The sequence below is a fragment of the Hylaeus volcanicus genome, chromosome 6, assembly GCF_026283585.1.
Source record: "Hylaeus volcanicus isolate JK05 chromosome 6, UHH_iyHylVolc1.0_haploid, whole genome shotgun sequence".
In the NCBI taxonomy this organism is placed as follows: domain Eukaryota; kingdom Metazoa; phylum Arthropoda; class Insecta; order Hymenoptera; family Colletidae; genus Hylaeus; species Hylaeus volcanicus.
In genome coordinates, this window is record NC_071981.1 from 17,303,714 (window position 1) to 17,326,442 (window position 22,729).

General features: G+C 38.3%; 1 protein-coding gene and 1 long non-coding RNA gene across 2 annotated transcripts in view; one reads left to right on the forward strand and one right to left on the reverse strand.

Moving 5' to 3' along the window:
• Positions 1-18,383, reverse strand: part of LOC128878309 (uncharacterized) — a 36,474-nt gene extending 18,091 nt beyond the window's left edge. The window contains exon 1 of the long non-coding RNA XR_008457387.1: positions 18,266-18,383. This is a non-coding gene — a long non-coding RNA (uncharacterized LOC128878309). The remainder of the gene's footprint in view (positions 1-18,265) is intronic.
• Positions 4,410-21,956, forward strand: LOC128878308 (chitin deacetylase 1). Its single transcript, XM_054126421.1, has 6 exons — positions 4,410-4,542; positions 8,711-8,843; positions 10,454-10,584; positions 17,367-17,516; positions 18,293-19,215; positions 20,665-21,956. Exons 1-6 carry the CDS (start codon positions 4,470-4,472, stop codon positions 20,899-20,901), a joined length of 1,647 nt encoding a protein of 548 aa, XP_053982396.1. The 5' UTR covers positions 4,410-4,469; the 3' UTR covers positions 20,902-21,956.
• The last annotated feature ends 773 nt before the right edge of the window (positions 21,957-22,729 follow it).

Sequence of the window (22,729 nt, forward strand, 5' to 3'; positions counted from 1 at the left end):
GCGAAGACAAAAGAAATTTATTCAGTCGATGTCCAAATTTCTAAACAGATAACGCCGAGGATAAATATTTAGACTTTCAAAATCAGTGATTTCATGGTGATAACGTGCTTTATTAGGTAGCCCATTTCGACACGAAAATTATGAAGCGTGATTATCTCGAAGAAAAAGTAGTGACTAACGACCAGATAGTCATCAGTTTTAATCAAGCTATCCTTATTAACGTTTCAACTAATGTGCTAGAGTCATCTTCGTAATGAACGTAATTATTAGATGTACAACGAGTACAGCCCGAAGAATACAATATTATGAAATTACAATTGTAAATTACATCCACGATACAATTTCAATTTTATAAAATAATTAATCATTACTTGTAACGATATTATAATACCTGGTATAATTGCACTAGTGCTTCCTACGGCATTCAGCGCAATGGAACACAAATAAAGCAGAAGAAAAAAAAATATATACATGTCGAATTGAGTAACCTTCTCCTTTTCGAAGTCGGTTAAAAATAAACACTTTAACTCGTTTCAACCCTAGCCTCCCCTAATTTAGAAGTATCTAATCTCCTATACTCCTACGTATATCAGACAATCATTCCCTGTTCATTAAAATAAAAATAAAATGCATCTTAGTGTGTCTTCTCTCGAGTTTCAAGTTCCCAGGAATTTTATTTAAATATTCAACGTTTTTCCAAGGCATAAAGTAAACCCGTAATAGTTTTTTTATAGCAGTGTTCACAATACGAACACGATACTGCTATTAAACGTTATCTGTAACAGGTTTCGGTATGTCTCAGGATTTATTTAGATTTCTGGTGAACCCTTACTGAATCTTCCTTATCAGCGTGAACAATCGCAATTAACAACTAAAACGAATTAAGTAAAATAAGAAGCATGACTTTATGCATGATAAATCGAGCAAGTTTGATAACATTGTCTCAGAAACGTATAATTAATGTTTTCGATATCAAGTCCATCCTTAGATTAATGCAAAACAGTGTCTGAAAGAAAATTGTGTGACATGTGCGACTAACAAAAAAATTAAACCAACCAAGGTCTATCTAACAATAACTTCACTACTTCAAATCTTGCAAAACCATTTGAGTATGTGGAAAATTTACTCATTAGAAGCTCTTAATTCTATAGAAAACATTCTTCCATTTCGGTATACAATTATGTTCTTCTTCTTCTAAATTATAGAACGAAATATTTCACACTGAATAAATAACAATTGAACTGTTCTAACTGAATAAATCGTCATGCGTTGGTTTCGCTCGTCACCTCTTACTCACAATCAAATAAAAATTTTGCCCATCCACGGCACTGGATCTACTCGAAACTTTCGCAACGGTGTGTTATTGAGAACGAGCGTGCCATGAATCTGTTTCCTTGCACGATTTCGCAGAACTCGTGCGAACGTCATCGATAAAAATCAAACCTGAAATTCTGTTACCTGAAATGCTCGATTGTAACGAATTATTCACGGAGCGACAGATATAAAACGTCACGAGCTGCTTCCTTGAGTGGTGTTAGAGATGTCAACAAGATTCTTCTTAACCTGTGGATCGGCGGTCGCCAACCTTGAAGGGTTTAGCAACTGGCACATAAATCACATAACTTTCAGGAAGCGGCTCGTTCAAATCTTGTAGCTGATATACAAGGTGAATCGCGTAACTTTACCACGAGCTAATTTTAAATAACTCTTGCACCAACTATTGAATACGAAATCTTTCGGTGTATAAGTTCCATTGCATCGAAGGAAACATAAATATTATGTACGAATTTTCTTGAATGATCAAGGATATTGTACCGTTATTTGTATATCGTCATTTTGTATAGAATTTTTGATTTTTTACTGAAGAATTTCTTCTTCGCAGTCATTATTAAAAATATGAGCAATAAAGCTGCGTAGTTACAAGTCGATTGGCGCTAGAGTTTAAAAGAAAAAAGAATCGATAAAGAGATCTCTTTCTACGTTTATTCCCAATGTATTTCTTCAAAGGAGAAAATCCCCTTAGATCATCAAATCGCGTCGAAGACGTTGAAGAAGACTGCTATTGCTTTTGTTTCTATTCGTAAACTAAAATCGATACGAACGGCATTATCCTTCTTCCCGAGCTCCGGCGTGTGCAGCCTCCAACGCAATAGCAGAAGTTATTTTCGTAGGGAACAACGTCGATAACCTTTTACCGCTTAAACCGCAAATTTATTGGCCACCGGGTGCATCCTCTAAAGCTCGGGAGTAAACGTGTTGCGCAAGCACGATGCTGAACGGTTAAAACGGAAAAAAAAGAAAAGAGAGATAGATGGAAGGTACAGCATCCCGTGGACAGCTTCTATAAAAAGCTGCGTAAATAATTCATGTGGCTTTCTTTGTCGCTGCTACGGTGTGCGAGGCGAAGAAACGGGAAACGATGAGTTTCTGATGGGGTTACGGGAGAAGATAAGGAGTATAATACGCCTTTATTGCGCATGGATAGAGGCTGTATTTCAAATAGTGACAGGGGCGAGAAAATAATGAAAAATGTAAGGGAAGGTAGCGGTAACCGCGGTGTCGGGGTTGAAATTCAACGTTCGAGACATTTCTGCTGTTATTTGATTCAATCTTGATAGTGTTTAAGCTAATAGTAATCTACTAAATATGTACATGACAATATCAGAATGCAAGAGGAATACAAGAATGGAAAAGGGAAGGATGGAAAATAGAGGAAAGCAAGAATTCAAGTATTCCAAAACTCAAGAACTCAGAAAATCAAGAATTCAAGAACTTAAGATCACAAGAACTCCAGAATAGAAGTATTAAAAAATGACAGAAAGCAAGATTTCATAGCAAACGACCTCGTAATGCGAACCTCGAATATCCCAAGGGCTAATTGCAAGTGCTTCCCTTTAAGCAACTACATAAAACTTTGATTTCATCGAACTAATGAATACACGTTAGCAAATTACTTTTCTTCTAGAAAACTGTAATTTCCGTGATGGAAACAATTGTCTTAATGACATAAGAACCTATCATTATCGCAATGAGATCATATATTTCGAAAGCTTAAATATTTAATTCCTGACCACTGACTATTAAGAAAAGAAGGATTACTATAATATCTCATTTCAATCAAAAGCAAGAAATTTGTTTAACCTAAAATTAAGGAAAGCAGGTTATGCACAGAGCACGAGAATCTACAAAAAAAGATTAGATCAAAACAAGGCAGGCAAGCTGAAGACAAAGATTGAATACAGAGTGTTTATTTATTCATTAGTTGTAGTCACGTAGGAAATAGACAATAAAAGCGTTCTTACAAGCACGTGACCAAATCGGTACTGCTGACCTCGAGTTGTTCACAATTTTTCCATACTCCACCGTTTCTTGCAATCAACCCAACTGTACTAATTGATTCCACAGAATTATTCACTGACACATCGTATCATCGTATCAACGATAAAGTTTCTCGTACAAAGAGTATCGAATGCACGGTAACAGTATGTCACGAGTTCCCACATTTATTAAGGACAACTGCAAAAGCAAACTTCGTCTCGCCTCCTGCGCCATTATCGATTTCTTAAACAAATGAAAAAACCCCGCAAGAAACGCTCACGAAATCGTTATTAGAAAACGTCGAAGAAAGTAGAATGAAACTCTCAGTATTTGGAACGCGGAATTTTTTCCCAACCTACGGTTCTTCTAAACCGATACAGATATGAACTACAAAATTTCTTTAATTAAGTGGAACAATTATTTTATTATTTCAACCAATTACTTTACGTTCAACAAATTTGTCCGAAGCTGCTGCTAATGGACCAAAGAAACCCTTGCTTTCCTATTATCAACCTTAACATCGCGATTCATCTGTGAATTAAATCAAGTCATTTGTTACTCATTGGAAATACATTCGGTACCATAAATATTCGTACCCTCTATGTATATTGAAGGTATTTGTTTAAATTAAATGGTAGGTTTGATGTTTCCAAGTGTATGCTTATATAAATATGTTGAGGTATGTATAAATGTATAAGCTGATTCATATACACATTTATAATGAAAAATTCATTTGGTAATATCAAAACTATTATTTAATTTGGTTAAACTTCTTCAATAGACATGGAGGGTACGAATATTTATGGGATTTACTGTATATTCCAACGCTGTATGGGAACCACCCTGTATGCAAAACAGTTGACAATTCTCTTTCTGGGATCTGAGTCAAAGTAATTGAAGAGATCCGCTGGCAACGACAGGCTATTCCCATCGAAAAACAAGAAACACAGAAATGATGCGGAATTCGTCGAGCGGTCCCCTTCTTAGTCGAAGGTGGAAGGAAGGATCGGGCCCCGTTTTGCGACGTGGAAAAGGTGGCAGCACCGTCCAGACGGTGAAAGTCCCCCGACGAAGAGGAAGGAGTGGTGGTGCACATATAGAGGGGCGAGAGGGCGCGGCTTGTCCAGACGCTCTTTGTCCAGACAACGACGATGACGGCGACGACGACGATCACGATGTCGCCCAAGTTCCTGTTCCTTCTTGGATCCCTGCTTCTGCTTGCCGGTGAGTACACGCATCTCTTTCCTATTTTCATTGCGCCCTGGCTCGCGTCGATTCCCCATCTTCAAACTTTGCGCCACCGAGTACATCTTTCATATCCGAACGGAAGTTTCTTTCGCGTTTCCAGCGAATAGAATCTCTAGGTTTGAATTTTGTCCCAGTAAGTGCCTCCATATTCCATCGCTATGGAACCTCTGGACAAGTGAATTATTTTAAATTATTTATCTGAAACTCGAACTTCCTTGGCTTTACTCTCCTTTTGCTTTGTGATTTTTAGTCATATGTTGATGATGCCACGGCGAAAAACGCTTTAAAAGTCAAAGAACAATCTGACAAATGTTTTCTTCTTTATTTGCGTTGTCTAATCGCAGAATTTAAATTCTCCACTGACAATCAGTCGATCTTATTGCTGAGGAAATTATTTTCAAAGCTTGGGTCCTTGGAAAGTTGAAATTTTATATAACGTCTTCGTCGCCTCTTATAAGTTTCTATTCTAAATTTTACGTCGATAATTTTCCTGGAAAGGATGCATCAAAAGTTTCGATCTACCACGATGTTCAAGTTCCTCGTTTCGAGAACTTTAAAATGAGAGTTGTTTTGGTTTCACGAGTGAAAGTCAGTTCTGGAGATTGAAAGTCTTTCGGTGGCGAGGATGAGTTCTCTGCTGAAGGAAACACCCAGGCATTTAGGCTGCGATCCACCGATGTTTACGAGCAGTGAAAGTTGTTTTCGACGTTTTATGAGCTCCCTCGCCGGAACGATTTCCCACGAGAACCTTCGAGTGTTTGTCTCGACGATAAAATTTAAAAGTTGTCGGATTGCTACGACAGCAGGATTCGATTTCTACGTTCCTTTCTAAACTTCTCTGGCTCCGCGAAGGAATTTCTAAACCTTGAAAATCTTTTAGCAGGATTGGGTGGTAGATTACTTAAACTGTAAAATCCAAAACAATAATATAGAATTCATCTATGGAATTTTAAACTTTGTACCTGTCATTCTGTACGGCAGTCGTTTATAAAAATCTGTACCACCTCGAAATATCAGTGAAATATTTCGAATTCTTTCAAAGAAAATATGGATATCCAAGTGTATCTTTAAGTGGTGCAGAAGATGCGTAACAGTTGTATAGAAAGTATAGAAACTACGTGGAACTTTTGTGGTTATTGCTCATAGAACTGGCTTAGCGCCATGAAAGTTCTGGCGACTTCAACGCCTGGTAGCGAGGCACGTCAATGGCTGCGACAGCGCAATGCTATTCTAACAGTTTGATGACTTTATTTACTTCAACTAATTACCCATTAACCATAGAAAAGACTTCTAAGATCATTTATATCCCAGTATCACCTGTCAAATGAAATAAGGCTATAACAATCTCATTCATCCAAGTTTATACCATTGTGCGATTCTCTTTACAAAATTATTCGCCATCAAAGTACTCTATTATATTCCATCTGTCATTTTTTATGCCAGTGATCCGTAGAAATCTTCATCTAATCCAAATATCTCCGAAACAATCAAAATAGTTTCAACGAGTGAGCAAATTAAATAAAAAACAATCTATTCATGCTCGTTTATCATTTAAATTTGTGAAATTCGTGCAAATTTATCACAAAATTAAAGGAAATTAATCATTTTTTCCTTCGATTATTACATCGATCTATACCTAGCATGAAGATGAACCTGTTTGACGTGTAATTCGTTTCAAAGAGAGCATGAATATGCAAGTGTGTATTCAAGCGTTGCAGACGATGCTTAAATATTCTGTAGAAAATACAGAAAATGCGTAGGACTTTTATAATGATTGCATGGAAGGTGGAAACGCATGAGAACGGGCGCAGCGTCACGAATGTTTTGGTGACTTCAACGCCTGGTAGCGAGGTGCTTCACTAGGTGCGACGACACTGTGACAGTTTAATAATATGTACTACTTTCAGTAGTTAGAATTGAATATATTATCCTGTTGGGTATATTAGATTCAGTGAATAAATGCAAATTTTTCTTTAAAACGTTTATGTTACGTTTTCATCTACATTTCGAGATATTTCTGTCTTATTTTTATGATGTAATTCATTTTTATTTGCATGTTGTACCTCTTATTACCAAAACATTCTGATACAGTAAATTAAATAGTAACTTGTACGAAAGGATTACCTAATTGATAACAGAGTTATTTAATCTCATCTATAAAAGTTGAAAGCTAGTATCGTATAGCACTCTTCAATATATAATTACCTAGAATGATAATGAATTATGATTGGTTATGAGTAAATCATATTTTATTATTATTGTAGATAATTATATGCTGAGGAAGGATATGAGTAAAACGTATTTCATTATTGCTGTCGATAATTATATACTGAAGAGGAATATGAGAAAATCACCTGTCATTATTGCTGTAGATAATTATATACTAAAGGGAGATACGAGTAGATTCGCTATTATTCTAAATAAGAAAATCAGTTTAACCAAAAACATTCAACAGTTTCTAGAGACTCCATCCTATAAAAATAAGCATTGATATCTACTTTAACGAATGGACAGCTGTTCACGTCTCACTCATCATTCGAAATTTTGTTAATACACGGCTAAGAATTTTGCTTGGAAGATGCATATCACAAGACTGACATAACTATTCTACTCACATTTTATGCCCTGCCTTGATTTAGCGAATGGAATAGTTGAATGAATTTAAAAAAAAAAAAAGTACAATTTTGTCGTCTGTCCGGAAACGATGATCACGATCACTGATCACGATCACTGATCACGATCCACGAGCGGGGAGCAGGCACGATCGAAGCCTCGAAGAGTGTGGTCGATAGAGCGAAGAGGGTCGAGGGGAGACAGCCAGAACCTACTTTGGAGAACCGCTGTCGCTTCCCTCCCCACCCCCGACGTGTTGCCCTGACATTTCCAAGACTTTCTACTTCTACGGGGGTTCAGCGACCCCGGCTTGTTCGGTTTACGATCTCCTCGGTATCGTGGCTTTCAGCGATCGCGACATTTTCCACGACTAATCCCCGACCGGTACGAATCTGCCCTTTTTATTCAAATGTCACACTGTCGATGTCGTTTGACTTTCGAACCTGTAATGTAACCATCTTCGCTGATTGTCATCCATTCGAAACGTGGAAAAAATCGACAAACTTGTGATCTTGGCTTGCAAACATTTTTTGGGGGGTTAGGCCACTCTAGAGCAAGAAAAAACAGCCATATTTTCGGAATTATTTTCGGAATTGGGGAACTTTAAAAAAATTATTTATATATAATAATTTAATTTAAAATGGCTGTTTTGTATAAAACCGTCGAATGAGAAGGTCGTCACTGCTTAGCTCTTCACACGGGGATCTAATACATTCATAAATTTCGTGATATATTTATGTCCGCCAATATTTTGAAAATTCCAAAAAGATGTAGGTCTTGCAAACAGTGTTCAATATTCATTAATAACATGTGACAAGAAAATCATTTGATCTGATCATGACCATTCGTTTTATTTTATGTCAGTGAATACTAAATATTGCTCGCAAAGACGTTCTCTGAATTTCAACTAATGTCTAAGATAAATTTAGAATGCCTTTGCAGTATTCAGGCTAGAAATAGAAAGACTAAAACTTGTACCTGTCAGGTTTGTTACCTAATCTTGGCTTCTTTTGCTTGCCCAAGAAAGAAAAGAATGCTGCTTCGTTTAAAATAAACTACGTTATACATTTTTGCATTTTCTGACATTTTCTCTATGCTGTGGTCGGTTTTCTTTCGGAAGAAGTGGAGAAAGAAGCGAGAGATATTGATTGTGAGTTCACGTTAGGGATTGCTCTCGCGAATTGTGAGTCGTTTATGTAATCGGTGATAGAAAGTACGTAATTGTCGATGGTGGAGACGAAAGGGTGGGGCGTAACCTCTCTTTACTTTCCAAGATCACTTTTCTCCTTCAAACAGGATTAGAAATATTTTTCTCATATTCACGAGGAAGGCCCACAGCAAAGGTTGAATTTTTGTTAATTAAGATATGTTTGATGCGACTTTCATTTATGAAATTATTTTCATAAATGAAAGTCCTTATGAGAGATACCTATCTACTCCACTATTTTAATCATATTTTGTTATTGTACTGGTAACTAGATAACTGGGAAATACTTTATCTAAAACACTGACTTGGTTTGTGTATTTTCAGGAACGCAGGTCAGGGCACAAGACGATGAGGGAGGTGACGGGCTCGATGCAAACGCTGAAGAATTGTGCCAAGACAGGCCAGGAGACGAGTACTTCCGGTTGAGCGTCGAAGGAGACTGTCGTGATGTTGTAAGGTAAACTTCGAAAAAGTGTTTACTATCCATCTATTTTACTTATCTGTTCAATGACGTTAACATATTTAAATGCGAGAATTTCAACGGCGATCGGTTCCGTATCGCGGTAAACGTAATCTCGAAGGACACCGATCGGTCTCTGCACGCGATGTTAACGGTAAAACCGCGATTTACGTCCACGGAGGATCAAAGAACGCAGCGGCGACGTCGCCGAGAATTGAAAAGCGAATTCCTCCGGTTCCTCCGGCGATCGAATTCCGCGTTCGAAGGTTCAAGGTGAGCCTGATACTGGATACAGGACTCGCTTTGCAGAACGATGACGACAGAACCGAGTGTCCTGAGTCACTTGAACGGGCACGGTGTATTTCCGTCCCCAAGGACACAGAAATATCCTCGGAACAGGAACAGAGTTCCTACAGAATGTCGCGCGTTTGAAAGCTTTGCCAATCGTGGACTTCGAATCAACTTGGGCCGATAACGTGACTCGATTTTTGATGGAAAATAGAGTTTTCGATCTGTTGGGTATCTCGGACGGAGTGAATGAAAGATATTGGCTGTTTGGAATGATTTAACTCTTTAAGGCACACGATTATAAAAGAAAAAGAAAATTCAAGCTGCAAGGACGCACAGTGTCAAGAACTTATTGACGCGTTTTGACTTGTATACATTTCTGATTCCACTTATTGTACTTTTACCGTTAGGTCATAGTATTGCCACATGAATGAGAAACTTTATCAATAAAATAGTAAAGCTAAGCAAAAGAGGGGACAGTTTTTAACCCACCTAGAATAGAGTTTGATGAGAATTGTGGAATTTTTTTGGAAGTAAGAATAATTGGGAAGGCAAAAATTTGTTAACTGTATTTCTAATTATTGAAAGGTTTATTAATCGACTTTTTATCATGGCAACAAATATTTTGTTATCTATTATTGAAATAGCATTGTACGACCCCATTATTCTAATAGAAAAAAAGTTTCTATAATAAATATTATTAAATTAGATACTATTAAATTTAATTATATGTGTAACAGCTACTAGTTGATCAAGTATATTTCGATAAAATTGGTTACCAATGAGAGATTGTTATCTAATTAGCCCATAAATAGGACACTGAAACCTGAAACACTACGGATTGAGTAATATTTTATTGGCCATGGTTACATGACATTGTTGTTACACAAGAGTAGTTTGTGGTTGATTTTATCAGTCTCGCTAAAAATTAATTTCGTCTAATGGAATGATTTATAAGTAACTGTTCCTTTTCTAACTGCAAGAAGAAAATTGTGGTTTAGTTGTATAATTGAAAGCAGATTTTATAGTTGGAATTCTCCAACTTTCTATAACTCTTTGGAAATTTAATAATGGAGGCCAAATAGTTCTTACCCATACTATAGATGTCGATCCAAGGTTCTTGGTATGAACTACTGGAAATAAATAATAGGATTTTTAATATCATGCAGGTGGTATAAATTAAGTAGAACAGAGCCATATAATACAATTTTTTCTGAAGCACCCTGGCAACAAAATAATCACGATAATGAAGCCATTGATAAAAAAAAACCCTGAGTAACAATCGTGATCGAGACAAAAGCAAACTAAATTAACTGCAGATGCGACAAAGCGACGGAGATCGGCGTGACCAGATTGGCCACCGTGCGATGTCCGACAGGTTTGGCGTTCGACATCGAGAGGCAGACGTGCGACTGGAAGACAAACGTGAAGAACTGCGATCAGCTCGAGAGTAAGCATTGTTTATTGGAACCCTGTAACTGAAAAACGCCCCCTCTTCTTTCTGTCCCGCGAACAGGTGCACGAAGTCCGGCCTGAAGCAAATCACGTGCCCCAGCGGACTGGCCTTTGACTTGGACAAACAGACCTGCGACTGGAAGGGCAAAGTCACCAACTGTGACAAGCTCGAGAGTAAGTCGATGTATCGACCAGGGTGAACCCGGGGGTGTCTTTCTACGTGTCTAGTGGTTTCCTTCCCTAGAAAATGCGTTCATTATCATTTCTTTCGTACAACAGAGGGTAATCATCTATAAATTTTGTTTTCTATCGAATGGAAAGGAAGACAGGTCGATGTTGGTTTACTTAGCAAACTATCTGATGTGTTTATTTTGCAATTTTAATTATATTATTCTTGTTACTATTTTTTGTTCTATTTTAGACGTCAACTGGAACTCGTTCATGTCTTTTTTATTTTAATATATTTTTATTATAATCACGTTAAAGCCGTCATTTATTAAACAGTCTCGTTTCTTATCATTCTCTTAACGTAGCCAATTATTTAATGTCTCAGATTCTAGGCGTCACTTTAACTGATATAGTTACTCGACAATATTTTTGTATTATATCCACAGTTTCTTTTCGCACAAATGACCAAATTAGATAAACCTCGACTATATTTAAATTCTCACGATCTAAGAAGTCCAACTTATAACGAACGCATTCCTTCGTGGGTAAGATGACCAATTCCCGAACGATATCTTCCATCCTCGCACGGAGGACGTCGAAGATCGTTCGAGGAGACACTAAGAACCCCCGTGTTCCTTCGTAGACTCGCAACGTAGCACGCACCATTCGTAATTCTACTAACGCACTTACTATCCTCGTTTGCTCGCTATCGAGATCCACCACCGCGATTCTTCTCGTCTCCTCAAACTAAACTCGTTAAATCTCCAACACGAACGTATCTCTATCAGCGCACGAGATCATTCAGCTTTCGATCGTCTTTCAACCAGTAACGTTCCACATTACATAGAAACGTTTCGTCTGGTTTCCTGTAACTTTCTAAACGCGCACGCCAGACTAACGCTTTTGACTTTGTAACATTTTCTTTTTCGCCTCGTTACCGTACCTCAGCGACGTTGAAAACGTTCACCCAACGCGTGGGCCGTGCGCGTGAAGTGAAAATGCCTGCGTGCACGCATTCATAATTATTATTGCCGCGTGTATCTCAAATCGCGGCTTTCTAAACTTAATCGAGCTCTTTCTCGAAAGATGAACGCGTTCGCGTGCTGAAAAACAGACAAAAAAAATGTCCTAAACGAAACGGAATCTGTATCGGATCGCGTATGACTCTCGTTGCCATAAATTTCGGGACGTGCTTGAAGTCGCTATCGTTGGATATCAGATCCATCGATCTGAAATGCCATTTGCCTAATGACGTGTACTTCGATACGTTATTCTTCAATTTTTTTAGTATACAAAATTTGTTCATTCGAGGAAGTTTTTTTGAATTTTCTTTTGATTGTTGTCAAATGTGTCTGGTTTGTGATTCTTTTTTTTGAGGAATAATTGTTTTTATTACTGTCGAGTATATTTATATGATGAAATCAGTCATTTAGTGTATATTGATGTTAATTGTCTAACTAGAAATTCAGAAATAATTCATAAATTTTTAATTATAAAAGTACCTACGAATTTGAAATTGAAAAACTATATATGAATCATAACTTTTTTAGATACTTTTATAATTAAAAATTTATGGATTATTCCTTGATTTGTGAATTTTGCATAATCTATAAACGAACATATGTAACTATCCATAAATTCGAAATTTATCGTATAATTTATTTGTCTGTAAACTTAAATTCACCAACACTTCCGAAATATAATTAATGAAAATTGTATCAGCAGTTACGATAGCAATTTTGTGAAATGTCAAACGATAAACGCTAACCAGCACGTTTCTTTGTAAATAATTCCCGCTTCGGCCGACACGGTGGAGTCGTTGGGATAATTATGAACGTTACTGTACGCGTAAGTCGCTTTCGAGACGCTGTAATCTCCGGTCTGGCCACTTTCGATTCGCCGTTGAAAGACTGGTTTCGATTTTGAGCGAAAGTGCACTGTACGCTCGCGGAGACGAGAAGCTCGAGCGCTCGGTAGGACTCGAATTATTCTAACCTAGTTTCGTACCCACCTCGAAGCCCTCTTCCTGTCGCCAGTTCACGCAACTCTATCGATTCACCTTGCTCAACTAACAACCGTGAAAATATATACGCACTTTCCACGCCGAGAATCTCGCCGCTATTCGTTAACGAGCGCTTAGTCGGAAAAATCGCATCCAAACGCGATTGCGTGCCACCGTTCCCCCAGAGAAATTGAGAAACACGATTGATCGATCCATTCTACCGACAGACGTCGGAATAACTATTAATACGAATCGTTATTTATTACTTTTCTATTATTTTATTCATTTAGAATCTATTTTTGATTTCTTTTGTTTTTCGTTTGTTTATTACTCGTTATTTATTTACACAAGTTTCGAACTAAATCAATTTATAGAGATTGATGAGAAGTTGAATTAAACAAATTTTTAGAAACGTCAAGTTTTCATTATATCTACAAACATGGAGTCATGGAGACATGGAGTCAGTATTGACTAGTATTTGCAATATTAGAAACTTATTCGTTTTTGTTGTTCTTTCTTTGATCTAAAATCGTTTAATCTCAAACAGTACAATTTTTATTTAACGTTATATTGGTTCTTTATGTTTTGTACTTTATTTTACCTGAAATATTCTGATATTTAAACAACAATTTCACATTGAAAATATCATTACAAATTCGTGTAGGTATAATGAACAAATTGCTTTTCGATTCCTGTGCGTTGGAAATAATTCGAAACTAATTATCCGGATTTAGGAGGTCGATATCGAAACATTACCCAAGAAATACTTTCATCACGTTCGATCGACAGAATAATTCACGAATCGACAAAAACTCGATCTATCAGTCATTCCTTATACCACCTTCGCGTTCTCTATTAGGCAATCGCCATGCAACACGGTATTAACGAATATTTTCTACACAAAACCGCAACGCCATTAGGAACTTGTTACCGCGTCTTATCAAATTTATTTGCCCGACAAAGGGCTGAGAAACATATTCGCAGACTTTAAAGAACCAATCGTGTCCGTTACGTCACTGGTAAAATAAATTAAACATTGAATACATTCAAAGATTCGAGTAATAGACAATTTTCCTTGTTACTTTATTAGTTCGGACTTTAAAAATCTCTGAATTTAAAAACCTACGAAATTTGTATGTTAAAATTTTGAGTATATTTCAACGTAATTTATAAGTGAGTTTCTTGTTCCATACTTTGAGAATTTTATGCTAAAATTCAGACAATGTTTAATATGAAATTGAGAATTCCACTATGGAATTAAGAATCGCGACATAATATTGCGGATGTTAATATAAATTTATAAATTCCAATTTGATTAATCGGCAAATAAATTCTAATGCCACTAAAGTAAATTAATTTAATTAATTCTTCATTTCGTTGCGTGATTACTTCACATAGCAAAGAACCGCCAAACTGACGAAACTCGTATGAATAAATGAAGTATGTTGAAAGTTGTACAGAATTTACAAATACGTTTCTCATTCCATTCCCATAGTTCGAGAAACGAACGAATCGTGTTTATCGCGTCCCTCGGCATCGACGGTGACACGCAATCGCTTTTGAGCTTGATAAAATTCACGCACCCACACCTGTATGTAATTACCGCACACGGGCACACGTACACGCGTGATTCTTTCTCCTCATGATCGCTCCAGGTACGAGGTAGCACGTTCTCGATCGCTGATCTCGCTCCCTTTTTATTTTATAATTTTTTTTTCTCACTTCTCTCTTTTACTCTGTCGCTGTCTGTCACTTTTCTCTCTCCTTTTTCTCTGTCTCTGTCTCGCTCTACCTTCTCGCATCTAGATCGGTTTCGCTTCGACGATCTGGCCTCCTTACGAGAGCTCCTCGTTATTCAGCCTAGGCTCGCACGCCATCGCCGCTCGAATCGAGCTGGCGAGGCGATCGATAGATCATTAATTTTCTCTCGCGTGCAGACGCTCTTTCTTCGGCACTCATCTTGTTCTCGTTGGCGTAAACGCATCTCTGACAGCTTTTCATCATTCTCTGGGACGTCTTTGTCACCGTTTTTTATCGATCTCGATTCTCTGATATTATTAGCACATTTATATTCGTGACCTTGTTCCATCGGGCGTTTATTACTAATCGTGTAAATAGGGTAGCTTTTTGTTCTTAACATTCCTGATGGAAGATGGGAAAGTCTCAGGTGTAGCGTCTCTTTTCGGGGATTCCAAGAACGATATTATTTTATTACGAGTTTTATTACGAGATATAAGCCGTGAGAAGAGCTTTTTTTGTTCGTGAAATTCTTGATGGAATTTTGAGTGGTATCGTTCTTTTTGAGGGAGGGGGGGGGGGGAGTTACAGGTACTATATTTAATCAAAATTATTCGTATAAACCGTGGGAGCAGTTTTTATTTTTGTTCCATTTAATTAAATTCGGATGACATTTAAAGCCCCCCACGTAGCATCTATAGAACGTCGCAATTACAGTCGTATCGTTGGGAATTAAATTGGTTTTCAGTATCGCGAATACGGATTGTCGAAACCGAACTTAAATTGGAGCACGCGAGTGCCGCATTTATGGTTTCTGCGTAGGGGGAGGGATTCAAATCATCACAAATCACTTCTGTTCTCGCGTATTCGTTCCTCGACGTACCTCGTCGAGCCTCCGCCTCCTCTTTTATTTCTCCGCTGCCTGTTTTTTTTTTCGCCATCTGCAAACGATCCATCGCTGTATTACTTCCATGTGTCTGTTCTCTAATTTACAACACGCCTAAGTGTCTCACGGGTTCACCTGCGTGCGAATCGTTGCGAGCCAACGAACCAAACCTGCACTCTCGACTTGGAACCACTCTCCTCTCGCGATGGGCATCGATAGTCGATCACTCGATACACGTTTCCCCTCTCGAAATTCCAACGCGTGTTAACGATCTTGAAGGTTTCCAAGCTGGAGAATCCGCGATCCCTTCCAGCCGAACGTTCAAGACCGATTCCGAGGAGAGAGAGTTGAATGTGGACGCCAACGGAGAAGCTCCAAAGCATCTCTCGGCCCCTGTTGGTCTTTATTTATTTTTTTTTTTTTTTTGCATCTTCCTGTCGCAGGTTGTCGCGAAACGGGGAGATATGTTCTTAAACGAAGGGGAAAGATACGAACGAAATTACTGTTGGTCGAACGATAAAAGTGACTTGGAGACAGTGGCGTAGGAACGTAGAATTTAAATCCGAATTCCACGAAAACGTTCACGCTTTCGCGGCCGATAACGCATCGCTAATTGTAGATTCTTGCTTATGTTTGTGGTTTTGAGTTTTAAATGAGGGCACGCTAGATGAGCAGTGTCAATAAAATTGTGTTGTAAATTTATCAGCTATGAATTTTCGACCTTTATCGAAATTTTCACTGGAAAATTTAACATTTTGTTGACGTTCTGGTTATTATAACCAATTTCCTGTATACATATCTAATTATTATTAAAATCTCTTCAATTAAAGCATATTAAATTCTTAGTAAGATATAAGCTCCATCGAGTATGAAATTTCAGAGTCTTGAATAAAATTCCAGTAATAGTTTTGGTAAATATAAATCTTGAATTTTCATTGAGATATTCATTTGAAAATTCAACAGTCGTGAAAGCGTCGAACTAGCATCTCGCACGTGTATGTATATAAAGTTTGTATGTGTACATATTAGACTACACAGGCGACAAATATAAAACACAATTTGCCCTAGAAAACGTAATTAGTTTGATACTTAATACTTGATTTGGCGAGGTACCCCGTAGCTTTGGAATTGGGTGGACATTAATTCAGCACAGTAGCAACTTTAACCCTTTGAGCGTTGCAACGTTCGATAAATACGAACGACGAGCAATAATTCTAATTATTATTACTGTAATTCGCTGCCACTGATATCGTTGAAACAGAGTGTCTACCACAAAGGGTTATCAATGCATCATTATACGAGGCGAGTCTCGCAATTCGGATGAGTTCAACTTCCTGTGACGTAATTTTATTTAGAAAAGCAGGTGATGTATCGGTAAAGTAAAGTTTTCATTGACAATTCATACGAATATAATAATTCCATACGCAGAATAATCAGATATAATTAAAGGAGTCAAAGTTACAATCTTTCAAACAGTACTCTGCAATAAATCTATGCAACGAACTCTATATCAAATTATTTTTGTATTACCGACTCTCTCTCTCTCTCTCTTCTTAACGAATTCTAATAATTAATACGAAAATCCCCTTTTCTTTTAACTCCGAATTATAACAATTACTTGTGAAGGCCTTCCTGTTAAAATTGAATTACGTCATCCTTTAGAATGTAATTAGCACTTGAATCAAATCAAAATAATCCATAATATAGAAGTGAACGAAACAGTGAATTACAGTTGAATAATTTTTGTCCTAAATTTATTTTCGTCATCCCAGTTGCTGGACTCGGCCAGCATCGGTCCGAGTAGTTGGTTCCTGCGCCGCTGTGTGTATCGATCTCTGTAAATAAAATTGGGCGAAGTAAAAGTAGAATTCGGGCCCAGTTCGAGTGCTGAGGTGAACGTCGAACGGGCCCGAATAGTATCGATTGCCACATCGAGGGCATTGGGTCGCGTGAAACGGCCCCTTAATGAGGATTACGTTTGCAGAGCCACGTAAGGTCTTGCCCATCCTGAGGACCGACGAACCGGTCTGCCCTGAAGGGAAACTGTCGTGCGGTAACGGCGAATGCGTCGACAAGGAGCTCTTCTGCAACGGTAAACCAGACTGCAAGGACGAATCCGACGAGAATGCATGCAGTGAGTATCGCCATCGCTACATCGCGAGCCTTCGCGACGTTTTCCGAACAGTTCCAATGAAAGCTAATCGACGGTCTCATTTGCATTTTAAACGTCGGTTCAGTGGCTAGCAGGCATCCTACGACTTGGAATTCTTGGACTAGTATGTAGTTGTTGTGTCTGCGACTAGCCATGCCTGAAGGACAAATGAATTGAAAAAGAAAGTAACTGTTAATGTTTTGCATTTTATAGTAGTCGATAATCGAAGAAGTGCAGTTAAGAGGAGTAGGTGGTTGGATGAACGATTGAGTTGTCGAGATGACTGATCACCTACTCCTCTGATTTCATTCGTGATGGAAGATTCAGTCCAGGAATTCCAGAGTAGTGTTCGGAGAAAAAATGAATCGAGTAGCTGAGTTATCTTGAAGTTACAGCTTTGAGGCTTAGAGAAATCTAATCTAAATTCGAGCGTTAACCTAACGAACTCGATTAACCACCCATGTTCTGAATACCAGGACCCAATACCCTAATCAAGTAACTAATTCACTCTCCATTTTGTTGCGACAACCTTGACCCATAAAATACCAAACATCACTGTTGAAATTGCTCGAAATCTTAACCTTGACCTACTGAAGTCCCTTAGTCACAAAAATGATGAATAATCGAGTCCAACTCTCTGATGCTTCATCAATAATCCTGTCTGATCAATAATCCATGTTTAATAATATTAAACATATTATTAGCCTCCTTTACGAAAAAGGTTCACCCACCTGTAAACAAACGAATAATTGTTCCAGCCGTGGAGACCGACCCGAATCGTGCGCCAGACTGCGATCCGACTCAATGCGTCTTGCCAGACTGCTACTGCTCCGCCGACGGTACCAGGATCCCTGGCAACATCGAGCCGTCCCAGGTGCCCCAGATGATCACGATCACCTTCAATGGAGCCGTGAACGTCGACAACATCGATCTCTACGAGGATATCTTCAACGGGCAACGTCAGAATCCCAACGGCTGCCAGATCAGAGGCACCTTCTTCGTCTCCCACAAGTACACCAACTACTCGGCGGTCCAAGACCTCCATCGACGCGGTCACGAGATCTCCGTGTTCTCTCTGACCCACAAAGACGATCCACAATACTGGACCCAAGGTAGCTACGACGACTGGCTGGCCGAAATGGCCGGCGCCAGGCTGATCATCGAGCGATTCGCCAACATCACCGACGGCTCCATCATTGGAATGAGGGCTCCTTACCTCCGTGTGGGTGGCAACAAACAGTTCGAGATGATGGCCGATCAGTTCTTCGTCTACGACGCCTCCATCACCGCGTCCCTGGGTCGTGTGCCCATTTGGCCGTACACCCTCTACTTCAGGATGCCGCACAAGTGCAACGGAAACGGTGGCAATTGTCCATCACGGTCCCATCCGGTCTGGGAGATGGTGATGAACGAGCTGGACAGAAGAGACGACCCGACTTTCGACGAATCGCTCCCTGGTTGCCACATGGTGGACTCTTGCTCGAATATACAGTCCGGTGAACAGTTCGGCAGGCTGCTCAGGCACAACTTCAACAGGCACTTCAACAGCAACAGGGCCCCGTTGGGTCTTCACTTCCACGCTTCTTGGTTGAAGAGCAAGAAGGAGTATAGAGAGGAGCTGATCAAGTTCATCGAGGAGATGCTTGCCAGGAGTGATGTCTACTTCGTCACCATGGTCCAGGTGAGTGATTCTGCTCTTCGTTTGGTTATGTAAACTGAATTCTTTGTCACTACTTATTTATTTTATTTATAATATGAAATAATTGGTCGTTGCTTGTTTAGTCCATTTATAATACGAATTATTCAATTATTTATATCTTGTTTATAAAATTTACGATATAAACTACTTAGTCGTGTCTTGTTTATTCTATTTATAAAGTAAATTATTCAGTTATTCTTTCTTTATTCTGATTATAAAATTAATCATCCAGTTGTTGCTTAGTTTCCTATTTGAGAAATGAATTCATTCAGCCATTGCTTATTCGTTTCATTTATAAAATTATGTAATTACTCCATCAATAAATGTTTACTCTATTTATTCTGCAAGTGAGAACTATCATATTTCGTTTCTATTCGTTGTACATAAATTTTCGCATGCCGTTTCCTTTTCATTCTACAATTTAAATTCTATTTTTCGAACGATGTATTAACGTACGATGTTTATCTCTAACTCGTTAGTGGATCTTTTTATTCATATGAGAATTTCTTCCATCTCAGACTTGATTTCAACGTTACAATTTTCAACCCACGACTTTCTTCGTTAAAACGCACGGGAACGGTTTGCAGCCAGCGAGAGATTTCTCATTGCAGAAACTGTTATTACGACTACCCCGGCTTATTCCAATTTATCTCTCGTTTTCAATCCTGCCGCATCACGATGTTTCTCATTCGTGATCCATCAAGCCTCGTCTCGTGGTTTTATTTCGCTTTCCGTCGATTTATTTTCCGCTTTCAATCTAGCCGCATGATACGAACACTATTTCCCGCTCTCCGTCGCCGACAGTCTCGATGTATCCGTAAGCTCCCACGATCGACTCATAATCCATCGGAAATTACTTGTTTTAGTTTTATTCTGCAGACAATATCTTCATTCGGTCCTCGGGCGCAGTCTTTGAAACTGGTAACCACAAATCTTCTTTTGCGAGAATAGTTATCGCAAATATTGTTATATTTTGTACGATAATTGCTGTGTTTATGAGAGTATTCTTCATTAAAAACTGAAGCAAATGGATCGATCGAAAGAAATTATCACGATGCAACGTTAAATGAGTACATTGAATATCGAAGTTTCGTTCAATCTAGTTACATGATCAATTTACCGAATGAAGAAGTAATTAATTCTAAAGTTAATGTTGAACGTTTCCTACAACTTTTGTAATTAATTGCAACGTTGAAATGAATGTGTTAAACAATTCGTAAAATATCCTGGATAATTATTCAAATAACTTTCTATTCGTTCAACGCAAAGTATAATTTCACTCTATAATTCAACTTTTAAGTTTTATCTGCCGGATAACACGCGAATAAAAATAAAGATCGCGAGTAAAAATTTCACGGACAGAGATTCTGCGGTAAATTAAATCCGATGCTCGTCTGACCAAAGTCTGTCATATTTCTATTCTATTTGCAGGTTATCAAGTGGATGCAGACGCCCACGGAGCTGTCAGCCCTGCGTGATTTCCAAGACTGGAAGGAGACCTGCGACGAAAAAGGACAGCCCTACTGTTCTTTACCTAACGCATGCCCATTGACCACCAGGGAGCTTCCAGGCGAGACCCTTCGTCTGTTCACCTGTATGGAGTGCCCCAACTATTATCCGTGGCTACTCGACCCGACTGGCGACGGTTTCACCGCGAATAAAAAATGAGCAATCGCGGACACGTGATATCGATCGATCGAGAGGCGCGTGACTTCGAGGAACACACGACGATCGCAGATACCGAGGTCCAGAGTTGGGTACTATTCGAACAAAATTTCGAATAAATTCTGCTTCAAACAATATAAAGAATAGTATCTTATTCGAACGAATCAACGAGAAACAGGGCGAATCGATGTGAAACAGTTGACTTATACATCGCATTTATTCGTCGTTGAGGCCTTTCGAATTAAAAATAAACCCTCATTCGAACAAATCTGGATCGAATAACGCTGCTCATTGAATCCTTATTCGTTGTTCACGAATAAATTTTCGAGAATTTACTCGTTATTTGGGATAATATTTTGCCCAATTCTGGCGTGGTCGGTCATTCCTGGAGATAAACGCGCGGCAAACGTCTCGCGAACGCGAAATCCCTTGCAGAGGACTGCTCGAGTCGAATCCTGACGTGCAATTTCAACGCTGGTACTCGGAATTCGAAGAATCCCCTTACGAGAATCGAAGATTGAAAACAGTGATGGGACCGTGACATGTTTCGATGACGTCGATGGTATTGAAATAATACGAAGAAGAAGAATTTAATATTTTATCGAATAAAATAATTCGGCTCATATATTAGTAAACAAAAATAATTTGATGCTTGATACTAAAATTAATCGATGTAGTACGATTCTATTTGTATTGTATTCAACCCTATATTCAACTATATGTATTATTTTATTAGTTATTCAGTGATATGTTGTTTACTCTATTTAATATATTCCTTTATCTTAGTTATTCAAAAATATAGTGGACAAACATTCACAAAGAAATTATAACACAAACGAAGGTTCGTGTGAATAATTCCGCAACGGAATAACGTAGCGAATAAATCGCTATATACAGTTTTCACACTTGTTGCTTAGACTATATTAACGCTATAAGGAACATCAACAATGGCAATTTATTTGGAAACCTGTTTAAACGTATCAATATTAATAGCTATTATATTATTAATTTGGAGACGACGAATTCTGTTAAAAAAATAAAAATTTTCAAATCGTAAATCGATAATTATATATAGAAATTAGCGATCTCCCGAGGGATGAATGACGAGCGTAGAATGATAAGTAAATTATTATTATTTTTGTTGCGTGTACGATTCTTCGAAAAGAGTCGATTGTCTTGCAGTCAGGATTTTCCCAGCGAATGTTCGCGAAACGTTTCTGTCGTCGATTGCGTATGAAAGGGATTCTCTCCTCGAGGGAACGGAGTGAATCCTTTTAAGAGGACACTCAACTTTGTACATAACCACCGTATCCTCTCCGCCCCCCCCCCCTCCCCAGATCCCATAGTCCTTATATTCTATTATTTTTTTTTTTCGGCGCACATATCCTGGCGAAGGATCGATCGTTTCGTGGAAACGTCGTCTGAGAACGCTTGTAAGGGTTCCGTGGCGCCGGGATTACCCTTGGTTGAACGTTTTAGCGGTTAAGAGGCGCGCGAGAGAGTTTAAAGTAATTTCTAGAAAACGTAAAATATTTCTGAATAAAAAATTTTACGAAACAAAACATCGCTACCTGACGTTGAAAGATCTTTCTCTACCTTCATACCTTTGAAAATATAGTCAGTATCAGACTTTTATCGAAATACTTCAACCTAGGTTTTCTATAATTTACTTCAAATAATTCGAAACGTAAAATAACTAATAGCACATTCGGGACTGGTAAATTATCATCCTTTAAATTTGTATACGTAAGTACAAGCTCATCTATGAATTATATTAAAAAAGTTTATTTAGCGTGTATTGAAGAGATTTAAATACGCGAAAATAGTAAAT